The following is a 22096-nucleotide window of genomic DNA, read 5'->3' on the forward strand; positions in this document are numbered from 1 at the left end:
GAAGGCGGGGAGTGGGGAGGAATAGCCAGAGTTAGAAACATATTGAAGGGATAGCTACGGTTGTGAAAGTCAAGTCGCAGTTCTCGTTTCTTTTCTACTTAGGATTTGCCCCAATTGGCCCAGTAACGCTACAATTCCGTCTTTTCTGCGCATGTCAAGGACTTTTGTTCCTCGGCGGACACCGTTGCCAGCCAAAGCTATGTCTGCGCGCTCGCCACTTTGGTAGGGAGCCGAATTCTACCTTTTCCACCAGTGCCATGGCGAGCCGAGGGGCTCGTCAGCGCCTGAAGGGGAGCGGGGGCAGCGGCGGGGACACGGTTTCGGCCTCCGACAAGCTGCGGGAGCTGCTGTGCAGCCGGGAGGCGAGCGGCGCGGAGCCACGGACCGAGTAGGTGTGCGGGAGCGGCGGGGGCGTGGCGGCAGGGCGGCGCGGGGCTGTCCTCGGGAGGGTCTCCCCCCGCGGCGCGGGTGCGGCCAGGCTGCTTTTTCCCCCAGGTCCTTCTGCTCTTCCTGGACGGGTCACGTCTGGTGTTCGCGCCGCCTCGGGTCCCCCACTATGGGTCCCATTTTGCTCGGGAAGAAAGCCTGGAGTGCCGCTTCAAGGCTGTTTGCTGGCCCAGGCCCACAGTGGGCTGGCGTCGTGGTGTTTGAGTTGGCAGAGCCTCTGTGGGAGACGTTGGCAAGAGCGAAGAGCATACCTTTGTTGGCTGTGTCTCACAGTCTCCTTCATTGCCCCCAAAGCCCTAACCCCTTGCTCTAAAAGTGTGGGCCCCGCAACCTCCAGGACCTGCAGCCGTCTCTCCCGGGGCACTGCGGGTTAGGACTGCATTAACGGAGCCGCCAACATACGGAATCGGAGGAGGTTATGTGCTTCGCACAAATTAGGCCTCTGTGCATTTGAACAAGGGGGAGATGAGTAAAGCCGTGGAAAGTAAGGACCTTGTTAAGAAAGAAAAGGAAAATGAGGGCTTTCTGGCCTTCAAGGAGTGTCATGGATACAATGAATTAAAGCGTATGAGTGAGCTTACCCCTTAAAAGTAGGAACTGGAAGGAGTAATTAAGATTAATAAAGTTCTTCATCCCTTGTTTATTTCTACTCAGAACAACTAACTTGTTAGGTGAATTACTTAAGTGTGCTTTGATACCATTGCCATTCCTGTCGTTTCTGTCCAGTTTTAGGCCTTCTAGTTGTTGGGTCTTGCTGAGGCATCTTTTCTTCTGAGCAGGTTGTCTGGGAACAAAGCAGGACAAGTCTGGGCACCTGAGGGATCTACTGCTTTCAAGTGTCTGCTCTCAGCAAGGTTATGTGCTGCTCTCTTAAGCAACATCTCTGACTGTGATGAAACCTTCAACTACTGGGAACCAGTAGGTGATTTCTTTAGTTTTCTTGTTCTCGGTTTCACTGCTTGGGGCCTTGTTGCCAATCAAGATACAAGTAATACACACGTGTGACTGGTAGTAAACTTTATTTTCACTTTTGTATTCTAAGCTGATGATTTTGTATTCTTTTTTTTTTTTTTAATTTTTTTTTTTAACGTTTTATTTATTTTTGAGAGAGGGAGAGACAGAGCATGAACAGGGGAGGGTCAGAGAGAGGGAGACACAGAATCTGAAACAGGCTCCAGGCTCTGAGCTGTCAGCACAGAGCCTGACACGGGGCTCGAACTCACAGACCGCGAAATCATGACCTGAGCCGAAGTCAGCTGCTTAACCGACTGAGCCACCCAGGCACCCCTGATGATTTTGTATTCTAAGCTGATCAGTTGTTGAAGGCCATAGGAAATTGGGCTTCTTGCAAAAAAGACGTAATTTGTAATTTTCTTAAAAATTATTTTAAATCAAAATAATACTTCGAGATACTTTTTAAAAAACCAACAACTGTGAAACTTAAAGGGAAAAAAGTAGCTCTCTGTTCCATTGCTCGTATAGCCAAATCCCAGTCCCTAGAAGGAACTACTTGCTTTGAGCTTTTGAAGTTACTCTGATGTTTGCCAAAATAAAAAAGCTACTAAGTAGTATGCTTATTCTGCTATTTCTTAATTTACACATTTGTAAGTCTGCTGACTTCCTATTACGGAAAATTTAGAGGTGAAATTTTCTAATCCTATTTTACATTTAGAAAAAGGATGTTTAGAGTAGGTAGCTTAAGGACAAGGTAAGATTTAGAGTTTGTTTTGGCTAATGAATACTAAAAAAAAAAAAAAAAAGTGGAGGGTAAAATTCAAGCTTTTAACGTTGACCAAACAGTCTTGTGGAATTTAAAATGTCCTAAGATTGTTCACTATAGGATCATTTTTATTATCTATTGGAAATCTTGTTGAGAATGTCAGCATTTTTTGTGTATCTTTGTCTCTTTAATGTTTTTGCTTAGAAACTTCACTTGCAACCTGCTAGCAAGGATCTCTGGCCAATTTAACCCCGAACCTATCTGTTTTGTACTTTCAGACACACTACCTCATCTATGGGAAGGGGTTTCAGACTTGGGAGTATTCCCCTGTTTATGCAATTCGCTCCTATGCCTACCTGTTGCTTCATGCCTGGCCAGCTGCATTTCATGCAAGAATCCTACAAACTAATAAGGTAAGGGCAGGCCAACTTGGAAGCAGTTACAGCTGAACAAGAGGCGAGTCTCTGGAACAGGTTTCAGAAAAGGGAGAAATAGATTGGTAGGTAGGAAAGGACTTTTTTTTTTTTTTTTTTAAGAATCATTTATTCATTGTTAAGTATTAATGGAGCAACTTTAAAAATTTTTTTATTCTGCAGTAGTTGACCTGCAGCTTTACATTAGTTTCAGGTGTACAATACAGTGATTCAACAATGTTTTATAATACTATGTGCTCCTCAAGATAAGTGTTTTCTTATTCCCTATTACCTATTTGACCCATTCCTCTCCCCCTTCCCCTCTGGTAACCATCAGTTTGTTTTCTGTATTTAAGAGGGTTTTTTTTTTCTTTTGGTTTGTCTCTTTTGTTTTGTTTCTTAAATTCCACATATGCGTGAAATCATACGGTATTGGCAAGTTGTTGCAAATGGCAAGATTTCATTCTTTTTTATGGCTGAATACTCTTCCATTGTATGTATATATACCACATCTGCTTTATCTGTTCATCTGTCAGTGGAACACTTGGGCTGCTTCCATAATTTGGATATTGTAAATAATGCTGCAATAAATACAGGGTTGCATATATACTTTTGAATTAGTGTTTCATTTTCTTTGGGTAAATAGACAGCAGTACAATTACTGGATCATTCAGTAATTCTATTTTTAATTTTTTGAGGAACCTCGATACTATTTTCCACAGTGGTTGTACCAGTTTACATTTCCACCAACAATGCATGAGTTCTTTTTACTTGACATCCTCAACAACACTTGTTGTTTCTTGTGTTTGTGATTTTGGCCATTTCGACAGGTGTGAGTTGAGATCTTCTTGTGTTTTTTTTTTTTTTTTTTTTTTGATGTTGTTTGTTTGTTTTTAAATTTTTAAAAATATTTTTGAGAGAGAGGGGCCAGCGTGCAAGCTGGGGAAAATGGGGATGAGGGAGGGTAAGAGAGAGAGAGAGAGAGAGAGGAAGACACAGAATCTGAAGCAGGTTCCAGGCTCTGAGCTGTCAGCACAGAGCCCGATGTGGGGCTCAAACCCATGAGCTGTGAGATCATGACCTGAGCCGAAGTTGGATGCTTAACTGACTGAGCCACCCAGGCACCCCTTTGCCCACTTTTTAAATTGGATTATTTGTGTGTTGTTTTTGTGTGTGTTGGGTTATATAAGCTTTTCTCATGTTTTAGATATTAACTAGTGGACCAACTTTTTATCCGGTAGGTACTTTGTTAAGAGCTGTGGGTTTAACAGTGACCAAATCCTTGCCCCCATGGAATTTATAGTTTAGTGGGGGAAGATGAAATTGAACAAGGGATTTTAAATGCAGTGGGTTGAGGTATGTGGGTGGCTCAGTTGGTTAAGTGTCTGACTCTTGATTTTGGTTCAGGTCACGATCTTCTAGTTGTGGGGTTGAGCCTGGAGTTGGGCTCTGTGCTGGGTGTGGAGCCTGCTTAAGATGCCCTCTATCCCTCTCCCTCTAACCCTTACCGGCTTGCATTCTCCCTTGAAAAGAAAGGAAGGAAGGAGGGAGGAGAGGGGGAAGGGAGGATGGGGGGAGGGGATGGAGGATGGGGAGAGGGGGGAGGGAAGAGGGAAAAGAAAAAAAGAAATGCAGTGGGTCTTACGGCGGAGAAGTACAAAGTACCATGGGACAGCATCTTAGGGGAGACTAAACAGAGTGCTGAAGGGTAATAAGTAGGAGTTAATAGAGACCTAACCTGATGACTTTTTACGAATTTGCTATGATGTGTCTTGGCATGGATTTCTTTGGGTTTGTCCTATTTGGGAATTACTAACCTTCTTAAATATTTAGGCTTACATCTTTTTGCTAAATTTGGGAAGATTTTGGCTATTATTTTACAGAGTACTTCAGCCCTGCTCTGTTCTCTCTTAAGATTCCAGTGATGTCAATGTTAGATGTTTAATTATAGTACCCTAGGTCTCTGAGGCCTTATTAATTTTTTTCTAGTCCGTTTTCTGTGTTGATTGAGCAATTTCTAATCATCCAGTTCATCAATTCTTTCCTCTCTGCTCTCCATTCTGCTGTTGAGCCTATCTTTTGAGATTTTATTTTGGTTATTGTATTTTTTCAGTTCTAAAATTTACATTTGGTTTTTCTTTATATGTTCTGTTGCTTTACTGAGAATTTCTATTTTTGTCGTTTGTTTCCAGTGTGTTCTTAATGGCTCACTGAAGCATTTTTACTTTGGGTCCTTTAAGAGTTTGTCAGGTAATTCTGACCTTTATCTAATTGGTATCTATTGATAGACAATTTTCAGTTTGCCATCTTCCAACTAATTTTCAGTTGAAGCCTTGGCCATTTGGGGTATTACATTCTGAGACTGAATCTTCTTCCTGGGCCTGAAGTGCTTCCTCTGCCTTTTTGGGTTTTATTTAAGCCTTCTTTTTGGTCTGGCTGCTTTTGTTACCCTCTAGCAGGAGAAGGGAGAGCGTTCTTCACCTTTGTTATTGCCAGATGGGGGTAGAAGTTGAGGTTCCCCACTAGACCTTCGCTCAAGTGGCCAGGAAAGGGATACTTGACTGCTGCTAGGTGGGGTGAGGAGGTGGAAGTCCAGGCTTACCCAAGTGGTCACCACTGACACTGTGTCCAGAGAGGGAGCTCATTACCACCAGCGAGAATCAAAGTCCTGGCTTCCTACTGGATATTTGATGGCATGGGTGGGAGTTGGGCTACATTCCCCCCCCCTCCCCCCGGGGGTGTTTTGCTGGAGTAGAGTGGTTATTGTCTAAAGGCTTTCTGTCTTGTTGGGCTACCCCTTTCTTGGCGTCTTGGCTAGATCAGCCAGGCTTTGGTTGGTGTTAGTTTGTGCTCATTGGCATTTCTAGCTGCCACCTTCTTTAGCTCTAAGTCTGGAATGTGTAAGGCAAAAAGAAAACTTAGGGAACTTACCACTGTGTTTTTCCTCTGGTCCTAAAGTCCCTAGGCAGTCTGCCATCTTCTCTCTACCTTGAGTCTTCCTAGGTGTACTTTACCTGTCATGTGCAGAGTTTTTGGTTTTACATAGTAGGAGGAATAGGGAAAAGTACAACTAATCCACCTTGTATGAAGCAGAAGTCCCTGATTAGAGAACTAGACGTTCAGTAGGAATCAGGTAGGTAAAGGGAAAATGGGGATGAGGGAGGAAAGCCATGAGGCGGGGAAGAGGGCCAGCATGGCCTTATATAAATAGGCTTGATGCTTGGAAGAGAGTGAGTGGTGGAGTGAGTTGCATGATACTGAAAGGTAGGAGGAGGCCAGATTTATACAACACCTGGTAGGCTCTAATAAGGAATTAGGAATTTCTCCCCATGCCCACTGGCTCCCCAGGGCATTCTGAACCCATCCAGAGGCTTTATAGGAGAGACAAGATGGCATTTGTGTTTTAGACTCATCAGAAAGATAGCACCTATAGAAAGGGATAAAACTGTCCTTTGCTTCCCTATCTATTAATTCATTTTTTTTTTTTTTTTTTTTTTTAACTTAGAACAGACGTATACAGGATGAGGTCTTCGTAGAGAAATAACAATAAGCAGTGCTTAAGGCTTTTATTTCCACTTGTATATCCACTGTCCCTTGCAATTTGACATGTTCAACCAAATCCATCACTTTCTTTTAGGTCAATGACACGAGCAGGAAGCAGAACAGGAATGAAGATTTCCCTTCTTGTTCTTTCTTCTAATCTCCTCCCTGTTAGGTTTTGCCAATGGAAGCCACTTGACAACGGGGAATTAGTTTATAGAGTTCCAGCTCCAGCATCCTGATGCACAGTAGAGAGGGTAGATTGTTGCTGAAGGACCATCTGGTAATAATTGGCACCCCTTAGTGTTGGTTACCTTTCCAACTTCTTGCCACTCTAAACAAGAATACCTTTGTTTTGTCTTGTCGAACTCTGCTCAGGAGTGGGATCCCATACGTACATCCATAGGCTAATTAATTTCATGGGATACTGCCAGATTGCCCCCCAGAATGGCTATTCAACTTCACACTTGCACAACTCTGTTCCACCTTTCAGCCACCTCACACCTCCTGAGCACTTGATATTTCCGACTTGATAATTTTTGCCCTTCTCATGGATGTGAGCTGTTTCTCATTTTAATTGCATTTCTCCGATTAGATGTGAAATGCAATATTTAATAGTCATTTGGTTTTCCTTTTCTGTGAATTACCTATTCATATCCTTTGCCTGTTTTTCAATTGGGTTTTCTGGTTTTCTTGTCTGATTTGTAGAAGTTTTCAATAGTAACCAAGTACAGGTTTTAGATAATGGAAATCTTTTTGGCTGTCCCCTCTGTGTTAACTGTGCTGTGGAACTTTGTTGAACAGAAATCTTTAATTGATACAGTCAACCCAGTTAGTTATTCACTTACGGTTGGTGGGTTTTGGGTCTTTGCAAAAGAAATCGCTCTTCACCACAGTTCACAAAGATATTCTTACATATTTGCTTAGCTTTATAGTTTTGCCTGTCACACATAAGGCTTTAATCCATTTGGATATTTTTTTAAAGATACTTAAAAAAATAATCTCTACACCCAATGTGGGGCTTGAATTTGCAACCCCAAGATCAAGAGTAACATGCTCCACCATACTGAGCCAGGCAGGCACCTCAATTTGAACATTAGTTTTTATAAATGGTAGAAAGATCCAGCTTTATTATTTGTGATAGAGTGAACTGGATTTTTCCGTACCATCTGTCAAGTAATCCATCCTTTCTCTGATTTGTGATAGCATATCTATCATACACTTTATTCCCACATGTATGGGTCTTTGCTTTGGCTTCCTTATTTTAGGTCATTGGTCAAATTGTCAGTGCCAGATTTTTATTATTACGGTTTTGTTGTGTGTGTTAAATATCTGGTTGCTAAATTTCTCACTTTGTCCGTTTGAAAATTTGTATTTTAAAAATCATTTCAGTATTTGTTTGCCCCTCCCCCAAATTCTGCATTTTGATTAGAGTTGCACTGAATTATATATTAATAGGAAAATCAATGTGTATAGGTTTGTCATTTCATTCTTAAGATGATATATTTACCCATTTGGTTAGGTTTTCTAGGTCTTGTAGTAAAATTTTAAATGTCCCCATTTCAGTCTTAGCCAGTCTTGGGTAGGTTAAGGCTTACATTCTTAATACTTTATCTTGCTGTTGTGAAAGGAATCTTATTTTTTTTTAGTTGGTCATTGTTGATACAGAGGAATACAATTGATTTTTGTTTTTTGATCTTAATCTAAATCTTGCTGAATTTCCTTATTAGTGTCACTCATGTATCAGGTGAATCTCTTGGATTCTCTTTCATCTGTGTGTGGAGAGTTTAGTTGCTTTTATTCTGTATCTAATACCTCATTTCTTGTCATTTTGCAGCAACCAGGACTTCTAGTTATATGTTGGATGTTGTTGTGGGGGCATTGTTATCACACTTGTAAATAAAACTCTTATATTAACTCAGGCTAATTTTTAACTTTGTAAATGTGTTTTGTACTCTCCCTAATTAGACGAGGGGTCCTTAGGCGTGTGGACACTTGGTACTAAAATTATCTGAATTCCTAGGAGCATCTAAAATAGTGGTCAGTGTTTACTAGGTTTTCAGAGTGTTTTTATTGAGTTGATGAAACTGGTATTTATTGGATCACTTTATTGAACTCTGGAATTTTTTGGTTACAGTGATGAAAACGGCAAGTATTTTTAAGTTATATAATACAGTTATATTAATTATAACCTCTATTTCAGTAGTACTTAAATTCTGAGGTATTCAAGGCTTTTAAACATACCAGTGTGGGGCGCCTCGGTGGCTCACTCGGTTAAGCATCTGACGTCATCTCAGGTCATGATCTTGTGGTTGGTGGGTTTGAGCCCTGCATAGGGCTCTGTGCTGACAGCTGAGAGCCCGGAGCCTGCTTCAGAGTCTGTGTCTCCCCTCCTCTCTGCCCCTCCCCTGCTCATGTTCGTTCTCTCTCTCTCTCTCTCTCTCTCTCTCTCTCTCTCTCTCAAAAATAAATAAACGTTAAAAAAAACTTAAAACAACATACCAGTGTGCTATAATATGAAAGCTATTCAATACAACCCTATTATGTTTATTTTTTAAATCGATGTTTTTAATTATAAAATTAATGAAATCACATGACAGGTATTTGGAAGGTAAGAGGGAAAATGTGCACCTAACTCCTACCAGCTTGATTTAGCCACCTTTACCATTTTATTTATTTATTTATTTATTTATTTATTTATTATTTATTTATTTTCTAATATGCTTTATTTTTAGTTCAATTTAGGACACCGCACAATTGAGTGGAAGGTCCAGAGATTTCCCACATACACCCTGCCCCCACACATGTATAGCTTTCCCCGTATCCACATCCCCTATTAGAGTAATACACTTGTTACAATCCATGAACCTGTATTAACACATCATTGTCATCCAGAGTCCATCCTTGATGCCACCTTTACCATTTTATCACATTTCTTTTCAGCCTTTTCATATGCTTCTGATTTCCAAAGCTGTGATTGTGATGTGTAAATAATAATGTACATTTTTACCTGGTATTTTGTAATTATCGGTAATTATCAATATATAACGATTTAGGAAATGTTTGTTGAATGTAGGAGTTTTATATCCTGTGAATTCTTTGACTGTTTCTGTAACCATAAATTTTATCTGTGTAATAGTACATGAAATGTATGTAGCAGAATTGACTGATTTCCCTGTAATCGGATATGGTGTAGTTTTTTTTTTTTAATGTTCTTTTTCCCCCCTTAAATTAATAGTGCTGCAGTGACCATTTGCATGAGTAGAACTAACCACCCCCCTCCATATTTTCAGTTACTTTTGTGGGCTGGACTCCTAGAAATAGGTACAGTGGATCTAGGGGTATGAAATTGTTTATGATTTTTGATAATACTGCCTTTCAGGAAGATTATACAGTTCATAGTGTTACTAATAACAAATGAAAGTGGTTTTATCTTGAGTTTTCTTGTTTGTATGACTTCTGTTTTCTTCTTGGTTTCTTTCAGATTCTTGTCTTTTACTTTTTACGATGTCTCCTGGCTTTTGTGAGCTGTATCTGTGAACTTTACTTTTACAAGTGAGTATAAAAGCTTTGCTTCTGAAAGTGCTATGAGAAAGGTCAGTACAGCATAAGACCATTTCTGATAGCATAAGCAGTATTGATAATAGAAAATGCTTTTCTCCTGGCTCCTAATAATGTATTTGAAGTAGGACTTAAAATTTTTTTCTCACTTTATTGACCTACAACTGAAATAGCACATTGTGTAAATTCAAGGTGTACAGATAATTGATAAACATATCTGTAATGAAATATGACAGTAAGGTTAACACATACCTTACTTGACATGAATACAACTTTATGTGTGGTGAGAACATTTAAGACTTGCTCTTCTAGCACCTTTCAAGTATATAATAATGTATTGTTAGCTATAGTCACCATGCTGTATATTAGATCTTCCAGAACTTATAGTTGGAAGTTTATACCTTTTGACAAATATCTCCTAATCCTCCCTGTCCCCGACTCCCTGCTTCCCCAGCCCCTGGCAGCCACCATTTTACTTTGTTTCTGCAAGTTTGGCTTTTTTAGATTCCACGTGTGAGTTATTACACTATATGTCTTTTAGTATCTGACTTTTCACTTAGAGTAATGCCCTGAAGGTCCATCCACCTGTTGCAAATGGCAGGATTTCCTTTTTAAATGATAATATTCCATTGTATATCTTTTTTAAGAGTTTTATTTATTTATTTATTTATTTTAACGTTTATTTATTTTTGAGACAGAGCATGAACGGGGGAGGGGCAGAGAGAGAGGGAGACACAGAATCGGAAGCAGGCTCCAGGCTCTGAGCCATCAGCCCAGAGCCTGACGCAGGGCTCAAACTCACGGACCGCGAGATCGTGACCTGAGTTGAAGTCGGACGCTTAACCGACTGAGCCACCCAGGCGCCCCAAGGGTTTTATTTTTTAAAAATATTTCCTTGAGAGGGGCGCCTGGGTGGCGCAGTCGGTTAAGCGTCGGACTTCAGCCAGGTCACGATCTCCCGGTCTGTGAGTTCGAGCCCCGCGTCAGGCTCTGGGCTGATGGCTCAGAGCCTGGAGCCTGTTTCCGATTCTGTGTCTCCCTCTCTCTCTGCCCCTCCCCCATTCATGCTCTGTCTCTCTCTGTCCCAAAAATAAATAAAAAACGTTGAAAAAAAAATTAAAAAAAAAAAAATATTTCCTTGAGAGAGCCAGAGTGGGGACTGGGGAGGGGCGGGGGGGGGGGGGGGGGGAAGAAAGGGGGGGGGAGAGAGAGAAGGAAGGAAGGAGGGAGGGAGGGAGAGAGAGGGAATCTGAAGCAGGCTCTGCACTGTCATCACAAAGCCCATGTGGGGCTCGAACTCGAACTGTTAGATCGTGACCTGAGCTGAAGTCAGGCACTCAGCTGAGCCACCCAGGTGCCCTATTCCATTGTTATATATGCCACATTTTCTTTATTCATTCATAGATGGACATTGAGGTTGATTCCATGTCTTGGCTGTTGTGAATAGTACTGCAGTAAACGTGGGAGTACAGATATCCCTCCATATCTTCATATAAAGTGAAATTATGTTTAAACACCTCTAACTGGTGTTTTATTTGGTAGAATTTAGTAGAGCCTTATTTTTGGTCTCAAGATAAATATGATTTACCTCTTCGCCTTGAGCTTAGATGATGGGAAATTATTCCTGTTGTGGGACTTGCTGCTCTTAAATTTTTTTTTAATGTTTATTTTTGAGAGAGAATGCAAGCGGGGGAGGGACAGGGAGACACAGAATCTGAAGCAGGCTTCAGGCTCTGAGCTGTTAATCCTGAGCCTGACTCAGGGCTTAAACCCACAAATGGCGGGATCATGACCTGAGCCGAAGTTGGATGCTTAACCACCCGAGCTACCCAGGTGCCCCAGGGACTCACTGCTCTTATTTGCACTCAGGACGTGGTCTTTGCCCAAGTACCTGTTGGTTGGTTGAATGTTAGTGGAAGTATTAAGCATTTAAGTGTCGGGGCGCCTGGGTGGCTCAGTCGGTTAAGCGTCCGACTTCAGCTCAGGTCATGATCTTACGGTTCGTGGGTTCGAGCCCCGCATTGGGCTCTGTGCTGACAGCTCAGAGCCTGGAGCTTGTTTCAGATTCTGTGTCTCACTCTCTTTCTGCCCCTCTGCCACTCGCCCTCTGTCTCTTTCTGTCTCAAAAATAAATAAATGTTTTTTTAAATTTTTTTTAACGTTTAAGTGTCGCAGTAATAAAAATAGCCACTTTTTTTTTTTTTTTTTTACTTGAAACCTAATACATCTTAATGCTTGAAGGGGTATTTAAACTTAATAATCATTATTTAAAAAATCTTCCCACTGCAAGCAGAAGAGGATATATTTAACAAATCTGAATGCATGCGTGTTCAGAGAGCAATATTCCAATAAATGCAGGCAGCTGGGAGGCTATTGCCTGCAAGACAAAAAAAAAAAAAAAAAAATCTTCCCACTGCAAAACAGATAAAAATGTCAGATAAAATTCTTTGGTGTTGAGTCGGGGTGGCACAGGGAAGAAGAAAGAAAGCCAGTGCTGTCTTTGAGGATTGTAACCATACAGTGGTCTACTTATGGGTTTAGGATTGAGTTCAAACCACCTTTGTGGTCCCTCAAACCCTCCCTCCACCCCAAGTTGAGAATTTATGTTAAAACTGTTACGGGTTGGTAGTACTCGTAGGCATCTTGCAAAAACAAATGGAAAATTTCTCCAGAGAAATCAATTTTTAATCCAGGTGTCAAAGAACTATGACAAATAAAGTTCTACTGAACAAGAAGTTATAATAAAAACAAATCACAAAGCACAGAAGAGAAGCAGACTTAAGTGAGAACCAGCAGAAATAACAACAGAAAGCTGACCTGCAAAACTTTATTTATTAGGAATTATTAAAATAAGAATATAAAATAAATGATAATTTTAAAGAAATAAAGAATTGAAAACATGAATAAGAAACAAGAGCCTAAATAATCCATTGAGTGAAAAGTAACTTGGAGAATGGGAGGAAATATTTGAAAACCATGATCTGAAAAGAGGTTCAGTTCTACAATATATAAGAAACTCGTCCAACTCAATAACAAACTGATTAAAAAAGGACCAAGAACTTGAACAGACCTTTTTCTAAAGAAGATGCATGCTTAGCGAACAGGTATATGAAAAGATACAGTGTCACTAATCATCTGGTAAATGAAAATCAAAACCACAATGAGCCATATGACCTCATTCTTGTTAGAATGGCTATTACCAACGAAAAAACAGCTGGTGTTGGCAAGAATATAGGTTTGGAACTTTTGGATCCTGTAGGTGGGAAAGCAAAATGATACGGCCACTGTGCAAAAACAGTATGGAGGATCCTCAAAAAACTAAAAGTAGAAGTACCATGTGATCCAGCAATCCAACTTCTGGGTATTCATCTAAAAGAACCGAAACAGGATCTTGAAGAGGTATCTGTACTTCCATGTTTATTGTAGCACTATTCACAGTAGCCAAGATGGGAAACAAGTTAAGTGTCCATTGACTGATAGATGGTGGGGGGGAAATGTGGTATATACGTAGAATGGAATACTCAGTATTAGAAGGAAATCCTGTAATAATGTGACAACATGCATGAGCCTTGAGGATAGGCCAAATGAGCTAACCAATTAAAGATGGACAAACACTGGCTAATTTGACTTGTGTGAGGATTCTAAAGTAATCAAACTCATGGAATCCAAGAATAGAATTGTGGTTGCCAGGGGTTAGGGAGAGGGGGAAATGAGGAGTTGCTGATAAATGCATATAAAATTTCAGTTGTGCAAGATGGGTAAGTGCTAGAGTGCTACTGTACAACATTGTGCCTATTAACGATGCTGTAGTTTACACTTAGGAGTCTGTTAAGAGGGTACGTCTCCCATGTGTTATTACCACGATAAAATAGAAAAGCTAAAAGGAAAAAGGAGTGAGACTATAAAAATGGCCCAGCAGATTTGAAAAAAGAACCAAACACAACTTGTAGAAGTGAAAGCGAACAATTGATATTTAAAGTTCAGTGGCTAGTTGAAACCACCAATTAGACGTGTTAATGAGTAAGTTAGATTGATTGGAAGAAATGAGTAAGAATGAAGTACAGCACGACAAAAAGGAAATAAAAGGAAAATAGGAAGAGATTAAGACACCTACCTCTGTGGTAGATTTGACCGATCCAGTGTTTGTCTAATCAGATTCTAGGAGATGATAGAATGGGGAGAAGGCCGTATTTGGGGAAATAATGGTTAAGAATTTTCCAGAATCCATGAAACCCAAGATCCTAATTCATGGATTCAGGGAGCCTAACGTATCCTGAGCTGGGTAAATAAAAAGGAATTAGTGAAACTACATAGAACACTAAGGGTAAAGAAGATCTTAAAGGTTGACAGAGAACTAATAGAATATATCTACAAAGGAATATTACACTGACAGAAGCCTTCTTAAAATCCAGAACATTAAAAAAAAATATATATATTCAAAGTGCTTGGAGAAAATGGCTTCATCCTAAAATTGTGTACTCAGCTAAATCCTCTTTTAAGACGAAGCACTAAATAAGACTTTTTTTTTGGACCAAAAAAACCCCCAAAAAAACAAAAGAGAGGGAATTTGCCATTAGCAGATCCTCAGTAAAGACACTTATAAAAGATAGCCTGAGCTGGAAGCCAAGGTAATCCAGAAAGAAGCTCTGAGCTTCTCTAAGGGACCTGAGCAAGAGAATGGTTTACACAGGCATATGTTGGAACAAATGTTGACCAAATGAAGCAGCAGTGATTGCTCATAGTGTTCACAGGGTTAAAGACCTCCACGAAAGAGGTACAGGAAGTGTGTAATTGCTTCATTTTGAGGAATGTGGACTTACTGCCCCGTGGTGTATCTCCTACTCTTCTCTTGTGAGAACTACCCTGTATTGAGTACCTCTGTTCCATGCGCTCCCAGCACTTTCCCATGTATTGTCCTCACACAAATCTTACAAAGTAGACCTTAGCATTACCCTCACTTTACAGATAAGGAATCTGACAGTGTTGTCGCTAGACCAGGGTACCACTGTTAGTAAGTGGCGGAGCCCAAATTTGAACCTGTGCCCCTCTGAATGGGAGGCCTATTGTTTTTCCACTTTGATGCTGTTTTCCTATTGATCGTCTCCCTACTCTGAGTCCAGAAAGCATGCTTTTCTTTTTAGGTAGAGCGCTTCTCTTCTACTTACAGAATAAGAGTGTTTGGGTTTGTTAGGCACACACAATTGCTGACAAACCTGTCCAGGCAGTTCTATGTTTGACTTTAAATCTTCAGTGTTCTCTGTGAAGCAGGCATGTTTTTGTCCTTTGATTTGAAATGTCTGTCCCTAAGATTTGCCATGCTGATAATCTTTGCCTTTCTCCTAGGGCTGTGTGCAAGAAGTTTGGGCTGCATGTGAGTCGGATGATGCTAGCCTTCTTGGTTCTTAGCACTGGCATGTTTTGCTCATCATCAGGTAAGTAAACGGGCAGGGGAAGGTGTAACACGTGCACTGATCTTTCACAGCTGAGCTGAAAGGAAGACTTTGTGTAGGTGTAGGTTACGTTGTACAGCATATCAGTAGTTTGCAGAGCACCGTTATCTGCATGATCTTCGTCATCCTTTACGGCAGTCCTGTGTTAGTATGATAAATATTTTCCCATTGTGCAGATGAGGACTTGGAAACTTAAAAAGGTGAAAAGTTATTTTCACCATACTGCTTTCTATTACATGGTTGTAGATTTTTTGTTTTTGTTTTTGTTTTTTTTATCACTTCCTCACAAGGCTGAAAAACACCAACACCTGTTGCCTTTCCCTGCTGTTAGGGGGAGAAAAATAATTTTGTTTTTCTTGTTTGTGTGTAAAAACCCTGTTCTTTATGGTTCTGCTTTCGGTTTCTTATTTGCAATGTATTCTGTAAAGGCATAGTCCTCCCTGTTGGGCTTTTTTTTTTTTTTTAAGTAAACTTAAAGAGAAATTACAATATTAGACTGGTGGCTTACAAACTGTGCTCCATTGAACACTTGTGTTGTCTGAGCTGAGTCACAGTGGCCTATTGCCAAAAGGTAGCCTGTTTCTGATGCTCTGAAAAAAAATGAAGCTACTAGTTATAATTATGCCAGTTTTAATGTCTGCTTGTGTATACCAGAATCTAGTATATACACTAAATATACACACAAAAATAGCATCCAGCACAAAAGTCTGTACTTAACTTTGTCGACTGTATCAAAATCTGTGTTCTGCAGGGACCTCAGGATTCCACACCTGAATAATTTAAAAAAAAATTTAAAAAAAAAATTTTTTTTTATTACTTTTGAGAGACAGAAACAGAGCACAAGCCAGGGTAGGGGCAGAGAGAGAGGGAGACCCAGAATCGGAAGCAGGCTCTAGGCTCTGAACTGTGAGCACAGAGCATGATGTGGGGCTCAAACCCACGAACAGTGAATAATTTTGAGTGTTACTGTTCTAAACGAGACTGTGCTGTTCCCTCTGAGCTGGCAGAGGCCTCTCATTCCTCTGCTCCCTTTGTTCTCTACATTGGCAGCTGTAATTGATAGCTTTGGATGGCATCAGTATTACTTAGCATTGATCAGTGAAGTTGTACCTTAGGTTTTTTTAGTTATTTTGCAATTCCTAAAACTGATTAAGTGTGGGAGGTGTTGAGGAGTGGCTTTAGCTTTGTCATCTCAGTTGAGGATATTGAGGCACAGAGAAATTCAAGGCATCCTTTTACATACAGCTTCTAAACCTTTGACTGACTTTGTGAGATCATACTGCCCTTCGTTGTGGTCCTTGCCTCATGCTGATTTTTCTTCACTAGTGTTACATGAAGCAGGCCTTGTACAGCCTGGAGAGGCAGATCTGCATTTTTGTGTCACCTTGTTAGAAACACTGATCAAATGTTACTGCAACAGAGACCCTGAAAGTACTCCGTCCTCTGCTGTTTACTGTAGTAAACAGTTACTTTGTTGTAACAAAGTAATGCTAGACAAAAGTAATTAGGGGACATCTAAAGGCCAAATTATCCATGTCAGTGGATGCAGGATGTGATATTTGGCCCTTGAGAAGGCTTCTTAGAATTCCTATGGGGTAAAGTTAGTGCCAGGACAGTCTCAGAAGACTACCAGAAGATAAAATTCTTCAGAAATAGTCAGCAATGGGTCTGAGTTTCTTGAAGCATATTCTCTGCCTGGAAATATAACTGGAAATCTGTAAGTTCTGGATTTGGAGTACAGGCCAGGAGAAGAATGGCATGGTTTATATTGTATAAGTAGGCAGCGTTGTTGGTACCTAAAAAACAGGAGTGAGAAAATAAGAATACCCTTGAACTTCATTGTTATTTAAGGAGTATCACTTTACTACACATTTCTCCTACAGTGTTCCTCAAAACCTGTTCCTGGTGATTGACCTCCTGCAATGTGGGTAGATTTTTGATAATACCTAATCAGTCTCCTACTTTTGTCCTCCCCACCCCCCTTCTATTCCCCTTTTCTTTACCCTTGCAGCGCTCCTTCCTAGCAGCTTCTGTATGTACACCACGCTGGTAGCCATGACTGGCTGGTATTTGGACAAGACTTCCATTGCTGTGCTTGGAGTGGCAGCTGGGGCTATCTTGGGCTGGCCATTCAGTGCTGCCCTTGGGTAAGAAACCAACACGATTCATCTTCTGGTATCATTGGACACACAGTCAACCTGAGCGTTGGCTTATCTCCGTGTTCCTTGGTTATGACCTGAAGTCAAAGGAACGAATCAGACCTACCAAAATTCTGGGAGTTGGAAGAATCTGTCTCTTGGTGTTTATTGTTAGGATTAAATCTAATACCAGTAGTGACTCTTAGGCATCTGTTGTGTGTTAGGTGCCACGAATCCCCTTAGAAACTTTATTCCTAAACCTTAAAACAGCTTTGCAGGAGAAATCCAAGTAGTAGTGCTTCAGAAGGGAGAAAGTAGACTCCAGGAGGGAGAGAAATTTGCCTTGAAGGTGATGACTGCTTTTGGATCCAGGCCTCCCTGACCCCATCACTGATGTTTCTTCTACGCTACACCACTCGGTGACGTGCGTTCCCCACTCCCAGGCCTGAAGTTGGACTTTACCTGCAGGCTCGTGGTGTTAGCTCAGCAACTTTTCCCCAAGCAGCTTTGTTGCTCATGTTCCTTGTTTTTGCCGCTTTGGCTCTAGTCTGTGCTGCATTTGCTTCTCACCTGCACTGCAGGTAATTTGGAAAAATACTGTAGTTTGATGTTAAGGTTATTGTAGTACAGCTGACCCTTGAACAGCCTGGGTGTGGGGGCACTGACCCCCTGCACAGCCCAAAATCTGCATGTAACTTTTGACTCCCCAGAAACTTTACAATAGCTTATTGTTGACCAGAAGCCTTACTGATAACTTAATTAACACGTACTTGGTGTGTTATATGTATCCTATACCGTATTCTTACAATAAAGTTAAGCTACAGAGAAGAAAGTGTTACTAAGAACAGAAGATTTATTCACAGTACTGTACTGTATTTATAAGAAACAATTGGCATACATGCAGACCCACGCAGTTTAAACCCATGATGTTCAAAAGTCAACTGTACCAGTCTATTTCTATTGTAAAAAAAAAATGCCAGTTTGTTTTAGGTAGAAAGAATTCCTAATTTACTTTGCCTGTAGCCTCATCTTCAAAGGTACTTTTATATACTTTCGTATATATCTTTCTAGAAACTGTCCTCATGTGTAAAGGCACACACATGGACATCCTGGAAATTAAATAGGATTACCTTGTACCTGTACATACTTTTTGTTGTATCTACATTGGTCTTTGTACAGATCGCACAGCATTCCACTTTCTGACCCTGATGTGGCTGTTGCCTTATCGGGAGAGATTTAGTTTTCAGTATTCTCCTATGATGTACAATGCTTCAGTGAATGTTTCTGTCCACATGTCTATACATTTATGGAAATTTATTGATACGGTAAATTTCTGGAATGGGGGTTACTAAGAGGATCAATATTCTACGTTTTCTTAATTGTGTTCTATTTTTATTATTTTTTAACTTTTATTTTTGAGAGAGACAGAGTGTGAGCGGCTGAGGGGCAGAGAGAGAGGGAGGCATGGAATTTGAAGCAGGATCCAGGCTCTGAGCTGGCAGTACAGAGCCCATTGAGGGGCTCAAACTCCTAAACCTTGAGATCATGACAAGAGCTGAAGTTGGTTGCCCACCCGACTGAGCCACCCAGGCATCCCCTTAATTTGTCTTTTAAAGGCTGGTTTCCCCACCTCCAATCTTTGATTCTGTTTATCCTCAAAATACTGTACTCAGGATTTTGTGTGAGGCCTTCTTTTATCTCAACCATCTTGATAATTCAAAACTGAGCTCCCTATCTTCCCTCCATATCTGTTCTTTTATCTATGTTTCTATCCCAGTAAATGATACCATCATCTGCTCAGTGCTCAGTCAGGAACCTGAAAATTATCTGTGACTCTTTTCTTTTTCCCATGTCCTGTTTGTTATATCTCCTGAATATCTTGAATCTACTTTTCTTCACCTCTGCTCCTGAGTTACTATGCAGACTCCTAAATGATCTTCCCATCTCTAGGCTTGATCTCTGTATATCTGCTTTCTATAATCAAACTAGACTTATCTTCCTAAAATGCAAATAGAGTTTTATCACTGCCTGTTTTGTTTTAAACTCTGTAATAGCTTCCCCATTGGTCTGTGTCACAGAAGTTGGCAGCCTGTGGCCTGTGGGCCCAGTGCAGCTGGTCTTGTTTTGTGCAGCCCAAGAACTAGGAAGTTGTTGTATTATAAAGGGTTGTTAACAACACACCCACCCCCCCCCCCCCACACACACAGTACAGACACAGAACATGAAACAGAGACCATATGTGGCCTGCAGAGCCTAAAATACATACTGTCAGTCCTTTCAATAAAAAGCTTGCCAACCTCTGTTCTATGGTGTCCAGATTCTAACATGACTCAAAAAACCCCAATTCTGCCTCCTTTTTAATTCTCCAGAAAGTAAAAGTATTTTTTTTTTTCACTTCCTCCATTCCTTTTACTCTGCCCCATCAACATTGAACTTTATGAGTTCCTCAAATACCTTTAGGTGGCACATATTGATTGGTCTGCCTTTAGGGGAGATCAGTGATTTCAGGATCACAATCAGCAGTCTACCATCATTTATTGAGTACTTTGTGCTACATGCTGCTGATACTGTGATAAAGAAGACACTTACGGTTCCTGCTCTTTGGGAGCTTACATTTTAGTAGGAAAGACCGACCTTGAACAAGTGAATAGAAGTATGATGACTTACCAAAGGAGAAGTACAGATGCCATGGGAATGTCACTGGTTGGGCAGAAAAAAATGAAAACACAAAAAGTTAACGCAAAACTTAGATGATAGAATATGGAAGTTCCTATCACAGAAGAGATGCCTTGTGGTAGCACATGACATTGCTAAGTAAATGATAGACATGATAATGCTATGTCAATTCAGAGACAGGAGAAATAGGTTCTGCAGAGGAGTCGAGAGCAGAGCCTGGGGTGAATTTTGGGTAAATTGTGTCGTATCAGATTGGTGTGGGGAGGGAATTTCTTGTGGCGGGAGCATGGGTGAAGATTCTGGCTAGTGTACCAGATCTGGAAGTCCTGGGCATGAAGGTGATTGTTGATGATGTAAGAGTGGAGGTACCCCCTGAGAAAATGATGTAGAGAAAGAAGAGCAGAAGTTTGCTTTTGGGAAATAGACCATGGTAGGGCACAAAAAGGAAAAGGTGCACTTGGGAAGAGGCCAGAAAAGAGCAGGAGCCAGGAAGCCTAAAGAGGACGAACAGATGCTTTGTGTCAAGTGCCACAGGAAGACCAAGGTAGATGGAGGTAGTGAAGAGATTCGGGGTCTGGCTGAGGGGAGGTGCCTGTCGACCTTATGTCATTCTCCCTGCGTTAAAGCCAGGCCTTCAGGAAGAAGTGGGGAAGGCAGTGTACATATGCGACTTGCTTGTGGAATTGAAGTGAAAGGGAGAAGAGCAAACGGTATTGGAAGGGGGTGTATCAGAACTGACTTACTAAAGTTTGTAGTGTTAGCAAAATTTTTATAAATCATGGAAGAGATTTGTATTTATTCATTTGGCAGGATCGGTGTAGGACCACAGGGCACAGTTGCTTAGAGTTAATGTATTTTAAATGTCTGTCACACATGAATAGGTATAATAAGGAGCTCCTTGCAGAAGCTCAGCATTAATGTTCCTTGTGCATCGTGGGGTGTGAAGTACTATCATGGGCTCTCTGAACAGAACACTGTATTTTTGAGAAGACATCCTCTTATATACCAGCGTTCTTTCCTCACTATAACTGCTAGAGACATTTTTTTCCCCCTGTGTTCAGCATGAAGTATGTGTGAATCAGACTTGTTTGAGTCTATGTTGTAAGTAATTTCCGACTTTGTTTCTCTGTTAAATAGTTTACCCATTGCCTTTGATTTGCTGGTCATGAAACACAGGTGGAAGAGTTTCTTTCATTGGTCTCTGGTGGCCCTAATACTCTTTCTGGTGAGTTTTATTTTTTTCCCTGTTTTGTTTGAACATTGTAATGAAAGCATGTTCTGATGTAGGAAAGATAACATTAGAAGTTCATTCTGTTATTTGTTCTGAAGTTTATCCTGTTCCCCCTGGGAGAATGTTTGCAGAACAAACCCCTGCAATTGCTGTTTATTTCCTGCTCTGTTTCAGGTGCCTGTGGTGGTCATTGACAGCTACTACTACGGGAAGCTGGTGGTGGCACCACTGAACATTGTTTTGTACAATGTCTTTACTCCTCATGGACCTGATCTTTATGGTAAGGCCTTAGGGACTCTGGGGAAGGGCAGGAGATGGCTTCATTTGCCTGAACTTTGACATTTCAACGTGGTTTCTTTATTTCATCAGATATTCTTTGGCAAATACAGCATTTCTTTGCTGGTATTCTTTTTAAAAAAGAAATGACATTCGGCTATGGCACAGCGATGATTAAGTAACCAGTAAATGTTTCTGCTTGATTGATGTGATTTCTGTTAGTCCTGTCTGTTGTTCTCGGTGTGTTGTGTGTCGTGGTTCTTGATGCTACTTTTTAAAATGAAAAGCTACTTTTTACTCTTTCCATTAGAAAATCAGTATGGTAACAAAAATAGGAAAATAAAAACATTCATAATCCTGTCATCTCCAGATAGCTGTTGTTAATACTTTGGAGTCTATTCCTCCAGATGTCTTGTGGACATACACACATTTGGTATTAATTTTTCTTTTTAAAATTTGCATTAAGTATCAGGGATTAGGAGAGAAAGTTTGGAAAATGTATAGAAATAGCAGAGCAAATGGTGGAGTCAGCATGAGAAAAAGGTGAGTAGTTTGGCCAGCTTTAAAGGGCTGATGCCTTTAATCTGGGGAATATATTCTGCATTTTACCTCCATCTCCCTCCCCCCCCCCCACCCCCACCCCA

The 22096-nt window shown here is 40.7% G+C and overlaps 1 protein-coding gene across 7 annotated transcripts in view; it reads left to right on the top strand.

Moving 5' to 3' along the window:
• The first annotated feature begins 147 nt into the window (after nt 1–147).
• ALG9 (ALG9 alpha-1,2-mannosyltransferase) overlaps nt 148–22096 on the top strand; it is a 98061-nt gene continuing 76112 nt past the window's right edge. For 6 of the 7 annotated variants that reach the window (XM_060604672.3, XM_060604671.3, XM_078432729.2 and 3 more), the window contains exons 1-8: nt 148–388; nt 1227–1365; nt 2446–2580; nt 9605–9675; nt 15025–15113; nt 17143–17278; nt 21083–21170; nt 21351–21456. In XM_060604672.3, coding sequence (XP_060460655.1) covers nt 258–388; nt 1227–1365; nt 2446–2580; nt 9605–9675; nt 15025–15113; nt 17143–17278; nt 21083–21170; nt 21351–21456 — 895 coding nt within the window. In that variant the 5' untranslated portion in view covers nt 148–257. Of the gene's footprint in view, nt 393–1226; nt 1366–2445; nt 2581–9604; nt 9676–15024; nt 15114–17142; nt 17279–21082; nt 21171–21350; nt 21457–22096 lie in introns of all 7 variants that reach the window. The other variant, XM_078432730.2, reaches the window with a different exon arrangement.

The sequence above is a fragment of the Panthera onca genome, chromosome D1 (genome assembly GCF_046562875.1).
Source record: "Panthera onca isolate mPanOnc1 chromosome D1, mPanOnc1 haplotype 2, whole genome shotgun sequence".
Classification (NCBI taxonomy): Eukaryota; Metazoa; Chordata; class Mammalia; order Carnivora; family Felidae; genus Panthera; species Panthera onca.